At 35.2% G+C, this 24,024-nt stretch overlaps 1 protein-coding gene across 1 annotated transcript in view; it reads right to left on the reverse strand.

Annotated features, from left to right (window-relative positions):
* Dok6 (docking protein 6) overlaps positions 1-24,024 on the reverse strand; it is a 417,131-nt gene that overhangs the window by 203,310 nt on the left and 189,797 nt on the right. The window contains exon 3 of the mRNA XM_006989960.4: positions 19,112-19,226. Within this exon, the coding sequence (XP_006990022.1) occupies positions 19,112-19,226 (115 nt within the window). The remainder of the gene's footprint in view (positions 1-19,111; positions 19,227-24,024) is intronic.

Genomic DNA, 24,024 nt, shown 5'->3' on the forward strand with positions numbered 1-24,024 from the left:
TATGGTATGCACAGCAAACTGTTTTCCTCTTAACATATGGCATGCATCATTTCACAGAAAATGATAACATATGCATTACCAGTTTCAATTGCTGAAATATTTTTATATCAGTAATAAACTGATAAATTATTGGTGCAATTTTTTGTCTTGTTTATGAACAGAAATGCAATGATTATCCTCAAATACAGGTTTATCTGTTTTCCAAAATATCCCTGGGATCTTTTTATTATTTATTTTTTTGTTCATGATCTTGGTCATCTTTGCTGGTAAATCCACATTTCACAGGTTACACTGAGGGCTTTTGAGCATCTGTCACTGAAGGTGAGTCACCAGTTCTGGTTCATTTCAGATAAACTCCTTACCTTGGAATCATGGAAGTTGCATGAGGAAACAGAAAGCCAGTGATGGCCAGTAGACATAGATGTTTACATGGAAACCTAGCTAGGAAAAGAGCACCTAGTTGTTTCCTTCAGCTTGTATTGGATTTTTTTTTTTGTTATCTAATTCTCCATGGAAGTGTACAAGGCCCTTTCATCAGCATATTGGAGCTCAGTGCACTCTGTTAACCAGCTACCGTGGCTGTTGAAATGCACTGGTGCCCCGCGCTTATTACAGAGATGCACATTCACACCCTGCTTCAGGTTATTCACTTTGGAAATATTCTTAACATCCCATCTTCTTGTAATATCTCTGTTCATTCCTATATGCTGAACATTAATTATCTCCATCCAACTGTACATTCCACCTTTTCCTCCAGGGTCTAATCTAGTGACTCTCCTACCCCATCCACACTTTCTCCACAACCTGCCAGATCTATAAGCTAAGAATTGTTTTTAACTGTTTCTTATGGCTTTCTAATTTTCACTGTGTGATTTCCCAATGCAAAAACATGATGTTATTTTCAGACAGCCTATAACATTTTGGTAATCAGAAGTATCTATGCTACTATCTATGAAATGGATATTTTTATGGGGGCTGTATATGTGCCTCAGGGGTAGAATGTTTGCTTAGCTTACCTAAGGCTCTGGGTTGAGAAAGGCGTGGACCTTATGTTCAAAATATTCAAAGATCTGAATGATTCTTAACTATTTCCACTCACTTCCCATTTCCAAAATCATTTATTTAAAGGACAGAGGAATTTCATAATTGTTTATCATAACACACAGAATTCTTTTCATCTCTACCTGCTGAAATTCACTCAAAAACACGACAAATAAGTTCACAACAGTACATATGTATACACACACACACACACACACACACACACACACACACACACACACACGATTTTAAACTAAGTGTGGTTGTGCATGCTTTTAATACCAGTAATTGAGAGGCAGATGTGAAAGGATTGCTGTAAGTTTTAAGCCAGCCTGGTCTATGTAGTAAGTTCCAGCCTACCCAAGACTATTTAGATCTTGCCTCACAAAAACAAAACACACACACACACACATTTGATTTTTATTTTGTATTTATTTTTAAGCAATATAGAAAATATACTATTAATGAGGTATCACAAGATATTTAGATACATGTGTATGTTGTATCATATTATAATCAGCCTATGTATATCTATCTATCTTCTGAACCTATATTACTGCTCTGTGATAAGACTTTCTCAGTCTTTCCCCTTGGTTTCCTCAAATGTGCAGTGCACAGCTGTGTCTACAGTCACTGTGCTATATACAACACACCAGGCAGAAATCATTTCTTCTATGTAACTGTAGTAACTAAGTAACTATGTAACTTACCACCCACAGATCGAGGATTTCAATATTATTTGGAGGCAGTCTTTATCGTTTTCCTGAGATAGCTGTAACAAGTTATAAATGGATAGTTTAAAATGATCTGTTGTCTCATAGTTCTGAAGTGAGTGTTAGCAACTGCTGTTTTTTTCCTAGCTCCTAGCTTCTTTTGGCCTTGGTTGGCATTCCTTGGTAGAGCTGCATCTTCTCTATCTCTGCCACTACCCCCAGGTGATATCTTTTCTCCCGTGTCTCCACATGTACATCTCTCTTTCTTTTCTCTTAAAGATGTCACACATTCTTCTATGCTGACACTGGTCCAAAATAACTTCATTTTGATTATTTCTGCAAACCCTTATCTCTAAAGTTATATTCATATTTGAACACACATTTTGAGAATACCATCTATTCCTATGCAAATTCTGTTGTTTTTCTTTGCTTTGAGAATATTCTGAACATCTTTGAGGTTTCTTGTATTACTTAATACTGTCAAACGTTTTCTAGAAATTTTAAACAACTGTCTTACATATCCTTCTGAGGTTTATCAGGTATGCTGTTACTTTACAAAGCAAATTCAAGACCTCATCAACACCTCAGCTGAAACTGTTTTTATTATTCAAACCATTTTTTCTGCTTCAAAGATTTCAGCAAGACTGGCTCTCAGTTACCAATGGTTTGATTTCTTAAAAAAGTACAGTTCTGTGAAATAGTAGCATATGGTAAAACTTCACATTGAAACTCAAAGGTAATATTCGCTATATAAACTCTGAAAAATAAAGTGAAAGTATATTTTCTTAATGCTCCAAGTTTACAAATGGGCATGGCAATCCTCATCTACCCTCTCTATCAGAACCGTGTTTATGTTAATTGTTTACAAAACATAAAAGATAGCTTTCAAATTCTTATACATGGTGTAAATTATTCTATAATTACTTTAGGGGAGATTTACCTGTCTATCTTAGAGATGGGTCATGAAGGTAACCTGTCTGAATGTCTGTAGCTGGAATGGTAGCATGTTGGCTGGCATGGGTCACTAGCATGGATAACATCTACCAAGTAAAACAAAATAGCAAGAGGTTAAAACTGAAAGAGAAAACTACTGGATTTGGGAAGAGAAGGCAAAAATTTTCATGATGTATATTAGGTCTTACTCTCAAGCTGTCATAAATTTCTAGAATATTCTGCTATGATGTTTAGTGAGAGATTGAAACAGGATGCATTGAGATTTTGCATACTATGCTTAATAGACTCATTTCTTCTTCCAAGGTTCCAGTCTGAAATGCTCCTTAGAAGAATGATATATTAGCCACATTCATTCTGGATGGAACCAGTCCATCCCTGTCCTGACTATGGTTGCTCTTCAGAGATTACTTCTGAAGGAGTCTCCCCATCATGGACACCATGAGATTCACTATAGCCCAAAATCTACAAACTAAAAAGAATAATAATCTTTCTTTGTCATATCAGTTTTCTCTCCAATGTGATTATCTTGCCAAGCTGACCAAATCATGGCCAGAAATCATTTAAATAATTTAAATTTTTATGCAATGGTAATATTAAATGAGTATGAGATACAATTTAAATACAAGTATGAGATAATTTAAATTTGTATAAATCATGGTGTGACTTAATATTTTTCCTGTGTAAGTCTGTGAAGAACATTAAAAATTCAAAGTCTCATCACATTGTCATGGCTGCACACAGGATACTTTTGCTGTAGAATTAACTCTCTCAACTTCCCACACAGTTCAGATCACATTAGGCCGCTCTGTTCTTTTAATTAGTTCCTACGTACCTCTTACTGGGAGAGCTAAGAAGCCAATGGTTTTAAACTGTCAATAGTAGTCTGAAACAGTGGAGTCAGTAAGCAATAGAGGTTGTTCTTACTTAGTTCAAGGTGCCCTTTGGATTGAAGAATTGATAAACAGAAATGTCTCTCAAGACGCCTCAAGGAATGAATGGTTCATGAAAGTGCAGGAGCCAAATCACTGGAGTCAGAGGAATCATGCTGCCAAAAACCATGTCACTCTGGAGGCAGCATGGGAATTTGATCTTTAAAGCCATGTCCTAATTTGTCTTAAAAAGAGTAAAACTTATTTCCTTCTCTATCTTGGGTATATACCAGTTGATATTTCGGATTAAAAATGGTGAACTCATAATATCCTGTATTTGACCATTTAATATCACCAAAATATATTAGTGGTTTTACTATCTTACTTTCATTACATTTGGTTCTATTATCATAAAAATAACATGGCCTATTACCTATAATGAGCATTAAGTTACAGAATCTTTGAAGGAGGGACCCTTTCCTAATTATGAAGTAGATCAATACTTGTAGCTGTAGACATGCAGCACTATAGATGGCTGGGGACCTGAAACCAGCTTTTCATGGCTCCTAGCAAGCACTTTATCCACTGAGTGCCATCTCTCTAGACCCCAATTTTTCTTTGTTTTTCCATTGTTCTAACCTTATGACTCTAACAGATATGAGAATGCTAATTTCTTTGACATCCTGGTTTCAACTATTAGAGCAGAGAGTAGTTTCATTCTTAATTTAATATGAATGATAACTATGTATGTCTATGGGGTATGGTGTGCTGTTTGGTTTATTCATTTATTGTGTAATGGAGAAACAACATCATCTCCCGTGGAACACATTCTTGCCAACATGTGCAATTTCCATGTTGTCTACAGCACTTGTCCTTTCTCATCTTTTCTATAGGAAACACTTGGACAGGTTTTATGTGATACATGGTTTTGATTTGTATTTTCTTGGTGATTAATCATGTATAGAGTTTTTTCATACACCTATTGGCATTTGCATGTCTTCTTTGGAAAAATGTTCTTTGTTATTTAAAAATTGGATTATTTGGCATTGGGGAAGTTGAAGATACATATTTCTCAAATATTCTGGAGATTGTCTTCTTATATCCATGATTTATTAACCAATAGATTTAACCACCTATGGGATACTCAGGAAAAACTGCATCAGTTGAATTTGAGCAGATTTTCCCGCTAGCATTACTTAAACAGTGCAGTAGAATAGTTGCTTACATGACACTTTCATAGTATTAGATTGTACAAGTTAGTCTAGAAATATTTCAAGTATATGAGAGAATATATGTAGGTTGTTTGTAAATGCTATGTCATTTTTATGACCTTGACATGCTGGGGATTTTGGTGTCTGTGGGGTCCTGGAACCAGTAGACCATAGATATTTCATGACTGCATGTTAAAATAATGAAGATGTAAGATCAGTAATGCAAGTGACAGCTCATGCTGGAGAGGGTGTGGAGCAAGAGTTACATTCCTCTATAGATAGTGGGAGTGCAAACTTTTACAACCATTATGGAAATCAGTATGGCAGTTCCTTCAGAAAACTGGGAATCAGTCTACCTCAAGACACAGATATATCACTTTTTGGTATATACCCCCCACCCCCAAAGCCTCATCCTATCACAAAAAGACTTGCTCAGCTATGTTCATAGCAGCATTGTTCACAATAGCCAGAAACTAGAAACAACCTAGATGTCCTTCAATCAAAGAATAGGTAAAGAAAATGTGATATATTTAGACAATGGAGTATTACTCAGATGTTAGAAAAATCATGTAATTTGCAGGCAAAGGGAATTAGAAAAAAAGAGCCTGTGTTAGGTAACCCAAACCCATAAGGACAAACATGGGAAGTTCTAACTTAAAAAGGGATATTAGCTGTTAAGTAACGGATAATCACAGAATAATCCATAGACCCAAAGAGGCTAAGTAACAAGGAGGGCTCTAGGGGGCACACATGGATCTCCCTGGGAAAAGGTAATAGAATAGATTTTGTGGGTGGACTTGGGGCAGGTGAGTATAGGAACAGGAGGGATCATGTTGGGAAGGGAGGGGTGGGGGAGAGATGGATTGAGAGGGAGAGTACAAGGAGAGATGACTGAAATGGACAGGGGGAGTATTTAGGGGAGCATGTGAAAACAGCACCATGAAAACTTCCTGGAACCTATCAGGTTGACCCAAGTTAGGACTCCTAGTAATGGAGGATAGGGGGCTTTAACTGGCCATATTCTGAAACCAGGCAAGGCTCCCAGTGGCAGAACTGGTACCACAATCCAGCAACAAAATGTTAGACCCACATCTATCCTGCCTGCAAGGAGTGCTGGTGTGATGATGGCTCAGAGTTTGTGGAAGTGGCCAACCAATGACTGCTCTAACTTGAGGCCCAAGCATTGAGAGGGAGGAAGTCATCCTTGACACTGCCTGGATGGCAAGGAACCAGAGGCTGAATGTCTCAGAGACCTAGGGGAGAACCAAACAACTGACTAAAACCAAACCAACAAAAAACCAATGAAATAATTTGTAGCTGAAGTTTTCCTGGTCCCACCCACTTCTCACCGTCCTGCAGTCCCACAGCTGCTCAGACCCAAATGAACACACAGAGGCTTGATATTAATTAAAACTGCTCAGCCATTAGCTCAGGCTAACTACTGACTTAACTTACACTTAAACTCAGTCCATTTCTGTTCATCTATATGTTGCCACATGTTCTGTGGCTTTACCTGTGTGCCATTACATGCTGCTCCCTGGACAGCAGGCTGGCATCTACTTACTCAGCCTTCTACTTCCCAGAATTCTCTTGTCTGTTTATTGCACCTATACTTCCTGCCTGCCTATTGGCCAATCAGCATTTTATTTATCAGCCAATCAGAGCAACACATTCACAGTATACAGAATATCCCACAGCAATAATTTCTAATGATATTCTGCTATACTCATAGATTAATGCCTAGTCCAATCACCACCAGAGAGGCTTTGTGGTGATATTCTATTTGTGCTGAAATGTGGTGATATTTCATTTGTATGTTAATAAAGTTTGCTGGGAGATCAGAGGACATGGCCAGCCATAAACAAATGTCAGGCAGTGGTAGCACACTCCCTTAATACGATCACATGGCAAGCAGAGTCTCTGTGTGTTCAAGGCACATTAGGAAACAGCCAAGCATGGTGACACATGTAGTGATATTGTGTTCCCCAAAATATTGGGCACTCTAATAAACTTATCTGGGGTCAGAGATAGAACAGCCACAATATTAAACATAGAGGTTAGGCAGTGGTAGCACACACCTTTAATCCTAGCATTCCAGAGGCAGAGATCTGCCTGGATCTCTGTGTGTTCAAGGATACAGCCAAGCATGGTGACTCATGCCTTTAATCGCAGAAAGTGAGCCTTTAACCCCAGGGAGTGATAGCAGAAAGCAGAAAGGTATATAAGGTGTGAAGACCAGAAACTAGAAGCTTTTAGCTGGTTAAGCTTCAGGCTTTCAAGCAGCAGTTCAGCTGAGAGTCATTGGGTTGAGGACACAGAAGCTTCCAGTCTGAGGAAACAGGATCAGCTAAGGAACTGGTGAGGTAAGGAACCTGTGGCTTGTTCTGCTTCTCTGATCTTCCAGTGTTCACCCCAATACCTGGCTCAGGTTTGATTTTATTAATAAGAACTTTTAAGATTCCTGCTACAGACACATGCCTTTAATCCCAGTACCAACCATAGAGACCTAGAGGTCTGTACAGACAGGCAATGACAAGGAAGTGAGGTAGCTGGGCTAAGCACCAATGAGAAGGCAGAACAGCAAGGCAAAAAAGGTGAAGGTTAGATAGGAAGAAGCTCTCTCTTGGGAAGTTACTGTGGCATGTGAACTAAGGTTAGCTGGTGGCTCTCACTATTTCTCCAATCTCTATGGCTTTCACCCCTGTAATTGGCTCTCTGTTTCTTATTTAATAAGACTGTTTAGAAATTCGTCTACAAGGCTTTCTCCAGCAACTGATGGAAGCAGATGTAGAACCCAACAGACAACCATTAGGTGGAGCTCAGGAAACCCAGCCAAAGAAGGGGACGAGAATTATAGGATTCAGAGGGGTTGAGAACACCAGGAGAACATAGCCCACAGAATCAACTAAGCAGGGCTCGTCTTAGCTCACTGAGACAGAAGCAACAAGCACAAACTTGTGTGGCTCTATGCCAGATCCTCTGCATGCATGCTTTTGTTGTTTAGCTTGGTGTTATTGTGGGGGTCCTAATAGTGGCAGTGGGGGTGTCTCTGACACTTTTGCCTATTTTTGGGACTCTTTTCCTTCTATTGGGTTGCCTTGTTCAGCCTTGATACAAGGGTTTGTGTTTAGTCTTATTGCATCTTGTTACACTCTGTTTGGAGGAGCAGTGGCTCTGGGGGAGATGGAGGTTGAGGGGACTGGGAGGAGTGAAGAGAAGTGAGCTGTGGTTGGGATGTACTGTGTGAGAGAAGAATAAATAAGAAGAAAAATTATAAAGAGTAATGGGCAGAGAAGCAATTTCTATTTTTTAGTATTGTGGTTTTCTATCTGAGAAAATAGCATGTTTTAGTTCTTAGGAACCTTTTAGTTTCTGTTATATAGTACCTGTTATATAGTTTGAAATTCCTGAATATTTTAAGTTTTTGTTGCTTTAGTACATTACTATCACATTTCTTATTTTATAAATGTAAAATTAAAAGATATTTGTTAAATTTATATATTGAAATTTGAAATTTATATTATAAGATATGTATTTCTGTTTCCATTCCTAGTATTTTTATAGTAATTGATTTTTAATTATCTCTTCAATGTTCATTCCAATCTAAAGCATAGATGAATATTTGGCACACACTGGATATTTAATAAAAACAGATGAGTGCACACTAGAAGTTTAATAATTATGAGTGGCACACACTAGACAGTCAATAATAAACAATGATGGGCAGGATTCCAAAAGCGAATTAAAGAAAAATAGAGAGAAATTACAAGTTTGAAACCTTGTGTGACCTGAGTGATTAAATCTATCGTGAACTTCAAGCCTCCAGGCTGCTTTTTGCTGACTGTGCTACTCAGTAACACATCTCCAAATTGGGAGGCTGAGCCTTCTGTCTGGAGTCACCCGGCACCTGAAAATGTACAGCAGTGTGATGACCAGCCAACTGTCCTACTCCCAAGGTGGTAAGGGTTTGGCTTGTTGCTGCATGTAGTAATGTGTGCTGCTTGTCTAGAAAGTCCTGGGAACCTCTGGCCATGGGGTAGACAATGTAAAACAAATTCTAGCATGCTGAGAGATCCATCTAAAAACATACCATCATGGAACTTGGGGAAGATAAATATAACATGAATATGCTCCTGCTTTTCTGCAGGGACAGAGTTCTTAGTTTCTGGCCTGGTGATGTATTGCTATGCACTATGAACCATGAGTGATTAACAGATGAAAATAACAGTATTGTATACTTACATGCTTAAAGATCTTGTATCTACTTTGCTAAATTTACTTTTGAATATTTTATTATATACAAGCTGTTACTGATTGTGTTATTTGTTTCAAAAAGCATTAAAGTTTTTAAATTGTATTTATTAATAAGGAATCAACATGTTGAGATAGGTATTTTAATTATGTGTATACATATACACATATTCATAAACATTTTTTCATAGTGAAACATAATACCCTATCTTGTTTGTGAAATGTACAGTATATAATCATCATGTATAGTCACTTTATTGTACAATAACATGTTATAATTTCTTATTCCTCTTTAACTATAGCTTTATATCTATCAATAAAGCTGTATCTATACTTCTGACCCCAATATAATTATTCTTTCCAGACTCTGGTAACCACTATTCTACTTTCAACTTCTATGAGGTCAACTATTTTAGGTTACACATGTGATTAGATTATCCAGTTCTTGATTTTCTGCCTTCTTTATTCCATTTAATGAGCTCTATCCATGTTACTGCATATCAGTAGATTTTATTTTTCTAAGCTGCACAGCATTCTGTGATGAGCATGTACATGTTTTCTTTATTCATGCTAATTGTTAGTTGAATTTTAAACCTAGAAAGTATAATTTAAAATTTTAAAATTCAACTAGCGACTACCTAGAATCACCTGGGAAGAGAGTCTTAAGAATGAATTACTAAATTAGGTTGCTAAGAAGGCATATCTATGGATGATTGCCTTTATTGTTGAGGTAAGAAGATCCACCTTGAATGTGAGTGGCACCATCTCATGGTTGGGCCCTGAACTGTGTAAAAGTAAAGAAAGCTAGCAGAGCATAGTAAAAATTGGCTTTTGCCACCTGTTTTTATCACAGCAACACAAATGCAATTAGAACATTCATTAATTGGTTAACAGATACTTTTGTTGTTTCTCTTGGGTGTTGAGAATTGTGCTGCTATGAGCACAGGAGTGCAGATGGCTCTGCGTACACTGACTTCAGTTATTTGGATGTATACCCAGCAAGGGGTTTTGAATGGCATTTCTATTTTTAATTTGTGAAGACACCTCCATGTGTTTTTCAATAATGACTATACGATTTGTGCCTGTTTTTTTATTCATGCTAATTGTTAGTTGAATTTTAAACCTAGAAAATATAATTTAAAAATTTAAAATTCAACTAGCCATATCCTAGAATCACCTGGGAGAGAGAACCTTCTATAAGGTTCTCTTTCATCACATCTTCTCTAGTAGTGCTCTTTCCTCTTCTTGATAACAGCCTTCTTACTGGGGTGAGAGGATAATTTATCATGATTTTGTTTTCATTTCCCTTGCTATTCATCATGCTGAGAATATATATATATATATATATATATATATATATATATATATATATAGTCACTTGTATGTCTTGTTAGGAGAAATGTCTATTGAATACATTATAATCCAGAGCCCATCTGCCATTGAGTTTTCAGAGTTACTTGTGAATTTTAAATCCAAGCTTCTTGTTGCATATATATGCCTTCTATAGGTAATCTTTCACTTTATTGTGTTTTACTTTTGTGCAATCTATTTTGTCTATTTTGGCTTACTCATCCACATGCTGTGATACAATTCTCCCACATTTTCCCTTCAATTCGTCGTCCATGTATTTCATTAAAGCCACTAAGTATTTGTAGTTACTTTTTGTAACTCATGAAAGATGATGGTTGCAACAGGTAATTGTGGTTTTTATAATCACCACAGAAATGTATCCCATGGAGTGAGAGAGCCTAAGCTGAAGATTCTGCTTCAGAGATTTCTTATTCCTCAAAAGCAGCAGCCTAGGGAAGTGTTTTCCCTGAGTCAGTCACAGAAGCTGATGTAACTGTGGTTAAGCTGGGCCATGCTCCACCCACAACTAGCAACAAAACTAGTACAGATTGAGAAGCACCATGGTTCCAGAGAGTGACTGAGGCAAGCAGTGTGTAGCAGGACTGGAATCTTTGCCTGGACATCTAGACAGGCCTCTATGTGAATGCATGAGGGTGAATCCTAGGTTGCAATTGAGCATGAGTTGCTATAAATAAGAGACATCTACCAGCAAATCTCTAGAAATGGAGTGGAGCTGGCCCAAGAGAGAAGCTATGTGTATTATAGTAGCATAGAGGGGCAGAACTGGAAGGCTAGAGCCACCCAAGTTCTTTAGAGCCCAGAGGGTTCCATTATGAGTGCCAGATGCTGGACATGGAGTCATGGGATTTAGTGTTTCTTTTCCTAGGTTTTGGTCTTTTTTTTTTTTTTAATCAAAAACCATTTCTGAGTTTATTAAGATGATCCTAAGATTCTTTTTTGTTCTACTATTCTTCCCATTTAGAATAAGAATTTTCATATTGTGCTGTTGTGTATTGGAAATATAGCTTGTTTCTAATTTTATAAGTTTTCACAGTTTAGAGATTGGTTGAGTCTCTAATGAGATGTAAACTGGACTTGTAAACAGTGTGGAAACTGCTGAGGATTGTGAGGACTCCTGAAGTTAAATGAATGATTCTGCATTATGGCATAGCCATGAACCTATGCAGATTCACATAGGGGTAGGATCTTATGGGTTTTTAATTGATGTGTTTACATATCGAGTTTCCAAATGGTGGAGTTGTGATGATTAATCTTGAATGTAAACTTGACGGGATGTAGAATCGCCAGGGAGACATATCTGTGAGATTAGATAAATTGAGATGAGAAGATATTTTAATGGAGCTGGTGTCCAAGACTGAATGCAAAAGGAAGCTGAGTTGCAGCACTTCCTGGTCTCCACTTCTTGACTTATAGGTGCAACATGACCAGCAGTATTGGGCTTCTGCCGTCATGACTTCACCCATGAAGGACTGTGCCCTTAAACTGTAAGCAACACACCCTTCCTTTCTTCTTTCCTTCAGTTGATTTTATCAGTGTATTTTTTTTCCGATGAGGCAAATAAGTATTATGTAGGTTTAGTTTCACCTTTGTGCATATGGACATTAAATTTCCCTAGAACTCTATTTTGAAAAGGCTGAACATTTTCTAAAGCATGTTCTTTTATTTTTGAGCTATGATTTCACTATGTAGTCCTGGTTGGCTTGAAACTCTGTGTAGATCTAGCTAGATTTAGACTCACAGAGATCTGCCTACCTCTGCATCCCTACAGCTGGGATTAAAGTTTTGTGCTGCTATGCCTGGCCCTTAACTTGTTTTTAATGCTCAGTTATAGATATGTTGGTTTATTTTATGTTTCTATACTTGTGTCAATGCATTGTTGCTTCTGCTATTGCAGTTTTAGAATATATTACAAAATCTAGTAACAATGAATGTCTGTTCTATTTGTTCTAAATTTCTCTAGAAAATTTTGGTTATCTTTGAACTAAAATGCATCCTGGGATTGTTTTGTACAGTTATTAGAATGACTTTGACACAATAGAGGATTTATTCATAATATAGATTGCTTAGAATAATATAGACAATTTAACAATATTGATTCCTCTACTCTATGAACACAGGGTATCAATTTGTGTATGTGTTTATTTTCTTTCATTGGTATTTTACAATTTTCATCATAGAAAAATTTTACATTTTTAAGAAAATTAAACTTATAATTAGGTATATAAGGCTTATAAGGTGATATTGGTTTATTTATTACAAAGATCAATTTGCATGAAACAATATTGCTAATTTGGGGTATGTTGATTATTTAACTCTGCAGAATTGTTAAATCCACTTACTTCTAATATACTAATACTTCTAATATTAGTTTTGAATATACATGTACATATATGAAAATATTATCTTCAAAGAATACGAGTTCTTTTTATTTTCCATTCTTGGCATCTTCATTTCTTTCCCTGCTCTGAAATCTCTGGCTAGACTTTCCAGTATTATGCTGAATGAAGTTAGAAAGTGACATTCTTATCCTGCTCCCTGCCTTATTTAAAAACTCTGCTTTCACAGTTCCATATGATCCTAAGTTGGTTCATTATAAATTGTTTGTATTATATGTATATAGATATTTCTATTTCTAAAATTTCCAGAGTGTTTTCAAATATGATAAAATATGAATTCTCTCAAAACACATTTCTGAATTTATTAAGATGATAATGATCATGGGCTTTGTCTTTCATGTAGTATGTCATATATCGATTTGTATGTTCAATTCCTTTCTAGAATGAATTTCAATTTATCATGTTTAACATGAATTAATATGTGCTATTAGATTTGATGTGATACAACTTTTTGAAGGTTTTTCATATCTATTTTTATTCTGGATATTTGATGTCAGTTTTTGGTTGCTAATTTTTAGTCTTGCATGATTTGGGCAGCAGGGCTATACTGGCTTAATAGAATGTATTTGGATGATTCTTTCTTCAAATTTCTGGAATATTCATGAAGAACTGATACTAGTCTTTTGTAAGTGGCCAAGCATGGTAGTGAAACCAAGTGTGCTGGTATTTCAGACATGCCACCATGCTCAGCTATTTACACGATTTCTGGAACTCTAAACTCGGGTCTTCAACTTGTGATTCAAGTGCTTGAGAGATGGCTCAGAGGTTAAGAGCACTGGCTGTTCTTCCAGAGGTCCTGAATTCAATTCCTAGCACCCACATGGAGGCTCAAGTGCTTTGATTAATGGTATGTCTTCTAGGACCATCATGTGTAATTAAATTAATTATTCTCTATTTTATTTATTTCAGATATGTTTTACTTTCTGCTTTGTGCTGGTTGGTTTCTGTTGACTTCACACAAACTTAGACATATCTGGGAAGAAGAAATCTTAGCTGAGAGAAATGCCTCCATAAGATTGGCCTGTAGGCAACTGTGTAGAGCACTCTTCAAATTAATGATTGATGTGGGAGGGCCTAACTCTTGTGGGAGGCACCGCCCTTAAACAGATGGTCCTGCACTGCCTAAGAAGAGCAGGTGAGTAAGCCAGTAGGAGCAAGCCAGTATGTAAGCAGTATTTTCCCATGGCTTCTACTTCAGTTACTGCCTCCTGGTTCCTGCATTAAATTTCTGCCCTGACTTCTCTCAATTATAGACTGTGACCTGTGATTTATTAGATGAAATAAACCATTTTCTCCCCAAATTACTTTTGGTTATTTTTTTTAATCATAGCAATAGAGATCACAACTAAGCCATTATTTTATTAATTTGGTGTTTAGTTTATTTTTGAAACTTCAAAAGCGCTTTTTCAGAGACCCTCTCGCATCTTGAGTCATAAAATAATGAAGATGTCCTTGAAGTTCCTCCTTCTGAGGAGTGGAAATATCCCTCATACTGGTGAGGAATAATATACTTATTATTAAACCTTAGATAAAGTTTTTTTTTTTAAACTCTGGCAGTTTATTCATGTGTTTAATAATCTTCCAAGATCAGATGGGATTGGGCATGTTCAGGGTGGTATGGCTGTAGATATATTTAATAATCTATACAAGGTCTAATTGTCACAGCAATTTCAAAGAAAATAAAACAGCCTTTCCAATATATTTGGTATGCTATATCTTAATTCTATATAAAATAGTTAAGAACTTTATTTCTTAAGATCTATATTATTGATGTAACCAACCGTCTTATTAAATAAGAAACACAGAAACAATGCAAAAGAGAAAGCCGAGAGGTCAGAGCTCAGAGCTAAAATCTCACCCTTTCGCCTGCGGTGTCCCAGCTTCCCGAATGAGCGTGCTATTCCTGTCTGTTCGTCTATTTAAAGTATTTTGTTCTGCCTTCTCATTGGTTGTAAACCCAAACACGTGACTGCCTCGTCACTGTCTGAATGTACAGCCCCCTAGGTCTTAAAGGCATATGTCTCCAATGTTGGCTATATCCCTGAACACACAGATATCTATGGGATTAAAGGCGTGTGCCACCACCGCCACACTCTTGCTATGGCTCTAATAGCTCTGACCCCCGGACAACTTTATTTATTAACATACAATCAAAATAATATTTCAGTACAATTAGATTACCACCACACTATATAAAAAAATAAAATAAATAGTTTTGCAAAAAATAAATCAATTTTTTTTGTTGTGAGTTTCAAGTCCCCTGTTTCCACCATCAAAATCCTTGAAGTCAACAATTAAAACATTACACCATTGTTTTCTATATCCTTTAACTTCTAGCTTCTAGCAGGCTGCTGTATTCTCACATCAAAAGTGACTCTAAGAAACAAATAATACTTTTAAATAAATCATAATTTACATTAGTTGAAAATTCTTTACTATAAATTTAAATAATTTAAATCTGACTTTAGATGCACTTTTAGGAAATAATTCTCTTAGAAGTTAGACCACATTGTTTTAGATAAGAACCCTTCATTTCTCAACAATTTTACATGAGTCATGAATCCATTACAAACAATTCAAATTCTAGGCTCAGATTGCTACTGGTCCTGTATAATATAGACATGATAAACATCAGTCTTTTTCAGAATGGATTGTGTTTACAAAGATTGAATAGAGCTTTGTCTTATGCTTATAGAAGAAATCATAGAGATTTCATTAGCAGCATTTCAAAGAAATCGTCATTTCTTATACTTAATAATGGGAAGATGCAAAGTAAAAACTATGAAGATTTTCTGATTATCCTAAAGTGATTAAAACTGTTTAGTTTAAATAACACATGTGATGTTCTCACTGTGATTTGATGAGTCCGTCACATGGCAGTTTTGACTCAGAATGGTGTTGGTATGAATGTGAACCATATATTTTGAAGCTATCAGGGCTAAAATATTTTTGCAGTGTTAGGTATGGGTTCCATCTTACAGAACAGGCCTTAAATTTTGGAAAAATTCTAATGCAATATGTTGTAGCATTTGAATTTGTCTGTTTTTTTCCTTATGATTGCATTTGGTACACACTTTGCTAGGATAAAGACCATGAGACATGTTTTGGGTTTCCACATTATAACAAAGGACTTATCACCATGATCCTTACCAGATTACTCAGCTATGATAGAATGTCACTATTTTTCATTATCAAATTATTCCTCCTCACCCACTTCTCTTTGGAATGAAGTCACAGTACATATCTCACACTAGGAAAGTAAGGAATTATGTATCACTTTCTAATTAAAGATTATTCTGCATGGGATATTTGTCTATCTCTGCTCAGCAATTCATTTAAACATTACATCAACATACCCTCACAATATTTACAAGGAGTTATAATCCCATTCTATCTCTCTTTGCTGCTCAAGTGCTGTGGATTTGCCCAACTTGTGCTCCTTCAATAGTTTGTTTTGATTGATAGATCAATTAATTAATTCTGTTCTGTATTTTTCAGCTCTATAAGTTGCTCTGACTTCCTCTTGATTAGTTCCTGCATTTAGTCCTAGAATCAGCCAGTTCTCTACAAACCCTAGTTAACTATTTTTAGAAACTAAGTTCTAGATTCTGAGTATACTTGGTTATTTAATTTTAAATCCTAATCTCTTATGGCCTTCCTGGAAATTGTTTAAATGTACTTGTGAATTTATTGAGCAAACTGTGCTCAGTGCTGAGCCTTATGCTCAGGCTAGGGAACCTGGATGCTACCTGCATGATGTCACAGTTTCTTTCTGGACATCTTGCTGCCCTGATTCCTAGAATTAAATTGCAATCCTCATTTCAAAGTCAAGACTCCAAGAATTACAGATGCACACACAGGGCTGATTCTTTGTTATGAGTGTGAATATTTCTGAGTCAATGTACCAGTACTGAGACATAAAGAACTTGGGTTATTTTAGTCAGGCGTGAGGATGAAGCACCCACAGAACACATGTGTAGTATCTACTTAATACAAACTCATTAAAATATCTTTAAATATCAAAGTACAAAGCAATATCTACTTTTCCTCTGTCCCTGGTATATATCCTTTATCAGGCAAGGGAGGTGACCATGGTGATGAGAAAGAATAACATAGAGCAGCAAGGGACTTTGAGATGGAATTGGGTGTATGAACACACTATGTATTGTGTGATAGATTTTATTTTTCTGAAGAGCCGAGACATATATATGCCAACTTATCCTAAGAAGAGAGCCATTGACAGCCCAAAGCAATAATTCCAGCAATGTCAAATTTGGTGGACTAATGACTTTGTCTATTGGTCTTACTAACAAGAGTGTGGATGAGGGGTCACAAGAACCAGGGATTACACAAAAGCAGCTGAAACATCAGAAAGCCCACCCTAGCATGGCTGATGACTTCTGAAAATGCAACCCTGGAGCTTTCTAGGCAGCCTACAAGCAGATCCACAGTCTGGATGTCTATGGCTAGTGAGAGTCTTCATTCCCAACAACTGTTTACTCCCATTTACATTGTTGGGTAAGGGCCCTCAATAATCTTTTAAGTTTTATTTTTTCCTCTTCACACGTGACTTTTAGTGACCTTTAGTTTATCTCCTGAGGCTCATGAGCCTCCCTTTTGCTCTTGCAGAAAATATTGCAGTTCTTAGGGAATGTTGAAATTTGGAGAAACATGCCATTCAACACTATATACATACATATATTCACATCTATATGCCAAGGGATATGCATCCTTACAAACGTTTTAGAACATCAAAATTTGAAAAGGAACAATACCTTCTCAAAATTTGTACCCTACTTTAAAATCTAGCTGGTAGGAAACTGGACAGTGGATTATAGCTATTTAAATCATAAAAGCCATTTGACTCTATTATAGCACTGATAATTATCAGAGTCAAAAGGATAGTATATTGAATTCATTAAGTAGTTAAATAAATTTTGGGTTAATATTTCTCCAAAAATTCCAAATAAGGTTTTTACCTAAATAAATATAACTAAATACCATTCTTTTTGAAATTAACTCTAGAGTTCTTTATACATGTCCAATACTGCTTATTGCAATGTTGAAAATACTAAACAGTGAAAATAAAATTAGAAAAGCTATTTTTGTGTTTTTGTAGAAAATTATTTCTTGGTTGTAATTAGTTTTAATATATGATATAAATATTATATATTTAGGAACTCAGAGAAAATTATATACTTAGAGAGTTTTAAGGAGTTGGCCAAGAAGGCAGAAAGATGAAAGGTTTTAGACAATATCATATTTTAGCAGTGAGGTTGAAACAGGACCAATAACATATAAGTTTTCATTTTACCAATTCAGGCAACTTTGCAACTTCAAAAAGTCTATTTTAAATGAGATGAGGCCAGATGGCAACCGAAGAGAAATATTCCAGTAGGGCTGATGGGTAAAAGTGTTAAAGGAATGAACTATTTGATAAATTCCAGTTCAGCTCAGCAAAGCTCATATAAAATTAGATAAGTTGTAGCAATTCCAGTTAGACAAAGTGACATTATTAGTTTTTATAATATAACCTTATTTTAATTAAACAAACTTTTAGCCATATCTCCCCTTAGAAGTAATATCAAAGCTTTCCTAAAAACTTCACTACTATTTTAAATTCATATTTTCAAAGCTTTGGACATTTTTTCCTGCATCTTTTCTAAAAACATCCATTATAAAGCAAATGCAGCATTTCATTGACTGAATCTTTAAAAGGCAATAAGCCAAGTAATATGTTACATTGCATAGGGATTGCTCCATGAAAAATACTGCAGGTTCAGACGACAAACTGCTTGTGTCTCCATAATGTCAGAGTGTTTTATGAACTGGCATGCTAAAATTCAATCTAAAATATATTGACTTATAGTACTGAGACTCCATGAAAGCAACACATTGCTCAAAGTTCAGTTCTAAAATGTCTGGGGAGCTAGGCCACTCTTGGGTGAGCTTTCTCATGGCAGCATTGCTTCACAGCTGTACTTTGCCAAACCCTGAATACAAGTCGTATGCTGATTCTGAAAACCCCTGAGGTATTGTTTACTAAATTCTCAAAGCTTGAACAAAAACCCTAAGAGACCTCAGACAACCTGGGAACAAGTTCCAGACAAAGACAAGATAGCAGAAATCCAAAACATCTGTTTCTACAGTATACCAGTATGTTTAACTTTTTAAAGCCTTCTACCACACATTCTCATTACAATATGCCATCCTATTCAGACTTCTGTGTGGATTCATCTGTCTGAGTCATTGTCTCTGAAACAACTCAATTTCCTCAAGCTGTAGATGGGCCTGAAATTGCTTACCTGACTCACAAGCAAATGTCTTTGACGTTTCGTCATGAAAGATAATTGCCACTGCATGCTTCTTTGTCTCTCGAGGCAGTCTGGTTATATTTTTGATGTTGTGCAGTTCAGTTACCTTGAAAGAGAAAAATATTTTTTTTCTTTTTACTTTTGAAATTCTGGGGATTGGCCCCCAGAGCCTTGTATATACTAAGCAAACATTCTATCACTGAACTACCTCTCCAATGAGATAAGATTTTTATTTTAATGCATAGTGTATGTAATACATTGCAGGGCTTTAAACAAAATGGCCAGTTACCTTATGTCCTTAAGCACTTTCTGATAGTTCATATTACTAAGTTTGAATTGACTCTATCCACTACCAGCAAAGAACAAAACATAATGTCTTCCATTAGGCCTTCAGTTTTGGTCATCATTCATATTGGTTGCTATATTTGAAAATAGTCTAATGATCATGCAGAATAGCTTCATGGAGGCTGTGCTGTTATGAAACTTGCATCCACAGAAAGCAATAACAATTTGATACAAAGAGAGTTCCATTAAATATGTGTTGAATATTGATGAGATTTAGCAACAAGTCTCTCTAATACCTTCCAATCATACAGGTTCCAGACAAGACTAAGCCATACAGCATGTGACACCTGCCTAAGCGATAACTCAGATAACTTAGCATTTTGACTTTTCAGTGTTTGAAAGAATAGTTTTTGGAATTTGTGTACCAATAATTTTCACAAGCATGAATCCAAAAGACAAAGAGCTAATTATTGTTAGCTGCCTGGTGCCAAGAGCACTGAAGGAGCTTGAGAATGAAATTTCAGCCCAAGGTCTGGTTCTAAAGTCCAGATTCCTGACTTCTATAGTTACTGGTCTCTAGAGTCAGATCAATGTAAGGAGTGTTTTCTTTGATAACAATGTCTCTTTTGACTTACTTGTATAACAAACAATGCTTTCACTTTATATTGTATGCTTCAACTATTTTGAAGAAAACTTGAACTTTTCTTCATGTTATGTTTTTCTTGTTTATTTATTAATAAATTTTGTTATTTGACAGTTTTTACATGTACATAGTGCATTCTGATTACTCTTCCATCTCTATTATATTTTAATAACCACATTATTAGTGTGGAAATGGGCATTTCCATGTTTAGGTTTGATAATATGTCTAGGATCTTGAACTTCATTTATACAATATTAATGACATCCTAATGAGCTGATATTAGCTTTCATCATTGCATGAAAGGAAAAGAAACTTGATGATCAGAGGATATAGCTGTCCTTTACTACACAACCTACTAAGCAGGTGGACCAGGTCTGGTTCTAATGCCCAGATTCCTGATTTCTCTAGTTATTGGTCTCTAGAGTTGGCTCAATATAAGGAACATGTTCTTTGACAAAGACCTCTTTTTTGATTTACTTGTATAACAAAAAATACTTTCAATTTATCATACATGCTTCAACTTTTTTGAAGAAAACTAATGAAAGGAAAAAACCCAATTCCATTTATAATTTAGAATCTATTAAGCTCAATAGGGTTTAGAACTATTAAACTTAGAACTATTGAGATCAATTGTGCAGTGCTTTATGTACAATGCATATACATATTTCATATATTTCAAAATTTCTTCTCCATATTTGAAAATAACACTGCTAATATTGATTAGGGTTCCATAGTATAGCCCAATTAAAGTGGTCAATTCCTGACCAAAACCTGTACTTATATAATATAAAATGACATGTACAAAATAAATGGATGTAGTTATTGTTTTAAAAGGGTTATAGTCTACTTTCCATCTATTCTTTGAAGATTTTTAGTGTCCACATGCAACTCTTGGTCTGTCATATCCAAGACAATTCTTACATATTGACATTTGCTTTTCTCTCCATTTGTTGTCATCCTAAGATTAACATGCATCATTAGAATGGTACAATTAGTTATTTCAGGTATAATAAAGTTGTATTTATGTAAAAGCATATATTTGTATGTGTACATACACATTCCATCATCTACTTATGAATCTTCTACCTATGTATCATCTATCTGAAAGTAGTTTCTCTTCTAAGTGAGAAGAACCCAAATATCTTGTAATTTCTGATGAGTAACATCCTTTGGTGAAAGGTGAACATTCTTTTTTTGGAACCATGACAAACATATTTTAATCACAACAAGGCATATTCTCAAATAAAATACAACTCTTGAATTTTTAAATGATGCTTAAACCCAATGTTATTCTAAGACAATAGATTGACGTTATTTTTGAAAAGAGATATTATTTCCAAACATTATTAACTTTGCCTAAACAAATAGTATCAAACCTGAGTCTAAAAGCAATGATGAATATATTTTGCTTAAAAATTAATGTAAAATGTGAGTAAAAAGGTCATAATCTGCTAGAGAGTTATATAAAATATCCTACATATACTAAACAAATAATATTTAAAAAAACACGTCAGTAGTTCTTCACAGATACTTTTATTTACTAATGTAGAATAATACCAGAAAAGATATTACAGACTTCATTTTTTTGTTATCATAACAAAAATCAACAAATTTAAGTGATAAGCAGATTTGAAAACTGTCCTGTGTACTAAGGAATGCCTAACATCAGTGCTCAGGCAATCTGACAGCTGATGTAGTTCAAAGTACTTTCTCTACTTGAAAATTTACATTTAGAAATACAGGGAGCCTTTGCAAGCAGATCCCATTTCTAGGGCTTTTGAAATAAATCAGGATTTTGGTTGTGGGTCAAAAGTGTGATGACTTAACTTCTTTTGTTTAAGAATTTAAAGAGATGACAAGAAAAAAAAGCACTAATGAGGAATATAAAAATCCCACTTTAAAAAAGCTTCTGAATTCTAACTGCAATGTTTGAAAGACCTGCCTTCATTTTTCACTATCAATATTATCTAGATTTACCATATTGTACTCAACTGTATTTACTGAAAGGAGGACAACTTTTAAAATAATTTCTAGTGCACCAAAATAAAAATGTTTCTATTATCGTACTAAAACCTGTCAATGCAGCATAAAAATAATTATGAGCAGTCATTAAATTTATGAAATCTTGGATTTTTCAATCCTAAAATCAATATTTTTTCATTATTTAAAAATTTCATATTTATTTCTGAAAAATAATTTGTTATTAGATTTCTATGATGGCATAATATATTGTATATATTGTAACCAAAGGATTAAAGTAAATTAAATTAAATAAACATAAAGTTAATATGGAACTGAAAGTAATTCAAGTTATTTAGGTCTCAAAAGATGTAATAGTCAACAATTTAAGATATTTCAATTTGACAAGTGCCAGAACCAACACTTAAATATAAACATATGTAGGTGAAGGGTTTATGGTGGTATTTTATTTGTACTGAAATGTGATTTTAATTGTATGTTAATAAATAAAGTTGCCCAGGGGTCAGAGCTATTAGAGCCATAGCAAGAGCGTGGCGGTGGTGGCACATGCCTTCAATCCCATAGATCTCTGTGTGTTCAGGGATACAGGCAGAATTGGGGGCATACGCCTTTAAGACCTGGAGGGTTGTACTTACAGGTAGTGATAAGGCAGTCATGTGTTTGGGTTTACAACCAATGAGAAGGCAGAACAGAAAGACTATATTAAAGACAAACACACAGGAAGTAGCTCTCTTTTGGACAGGTAGGACCACCGCAGGAGGAAGGGTAAGGTTTTAGCTCTGAGCTCTGACCTCTTGGCTTTCTCTTTTACATTGGTTCTGTGTTTCTTATTTAATAAGACGGTTGGTTATATCTGCAAGGGTTTTTTTTTTTTTTTTTTTTTTTTTTTTTTTTTTTTTTTGCTAACTGATGTTATATTATTTTTATTTAGGTGGTAAGCATTAAGTAATTCATGGGCTTAAATACACATATGGCAAAGATGAAAGATAACCCCTTTCTCTTGGAATATATAGAAGACAGTGCATACTCCTTTTACAGAAGACTCAATTTTGACTACTAGAATTTTGACCCACGTTAGATGGGTCATAACCTCTAAATAACTCCAGCTTCTGGGGAATCCAACACTCCTTTCTGGCCTCTATGGGTACTACACTCATGTGCAAACACACACACACACACACACACACACACACACACATGCACACACGCACGCACACACGCATGCACACACACACGAAAATAAAAATAAAATCTTAAGCAATGACATAATAACAGGAAAAAGTGAGATAAAGGATCTGGGGAAGATTTGCATTAATTTTTTCATTGTGCAAGGATTTTGTGCATGAATACAGTGTGTTTTGAGTAAATCTAACCATCTCAACCCTATTCTTCTCCAACTCACTTCTTTCTATCTAATGTATGACTTCTTGTGTGGCAATATTGCAGGCATGACACTTGGGGTTAAAATAATAAGTGAAATGAAAAAGAAAGACAGCCTCAAATTATACCCTTTCATCCAAATGAATTCTTATCTGTATGTATATATATATATATATATATATATATATATATATATATATACATACATGCACACACATATATAAATGATATCATAGTAATATTATATATTAAACTTTCTCATTTTTTATATGTTTAAAAGTAGTAATAACCTCATTTCATGGTGAAGAAATGGCATTTTAAAAATAGAATATTTCCCCAATATTCTTTTATTTTTGCAAAACTCTTAAATGTCTATCTTGTTTCACAACATCTTGATACTCTTTTCTGCTTCTGAATCCAGGCTCTTTTAATATGTCATTTATATCAAGTATAAGTAAGTATATGTAAGGTCTCACAAAGTTATAGAGTTATAAAACTGAAGATTAAATGAAGAACATTTGAAGTCTACTGTAGCTATTGCTCTTGGGTTTTGCCTATAATTGACCCAATGTTTTTCTAAGGTTATAGCTGTAAGGATTTGAATCATGTTAAATAC

Source organism: Peromyscus maniculatus, chromosome 19 (genome assembly GCF_049852395.1).
Source record: "Peromyscus maniculatus bairdii isolate BWxNUB_F1_BW_parent chromosome 19, HU_Pman_BW_mat_3.1, whole genome shotgun sequence".
NCBI classification, from domain to species: Eukaryota; Metazoa; Chordata; class Mammalia; order Rodentia; family Cricetidae; genus Peromyscus; species Peromyscus maniculatus.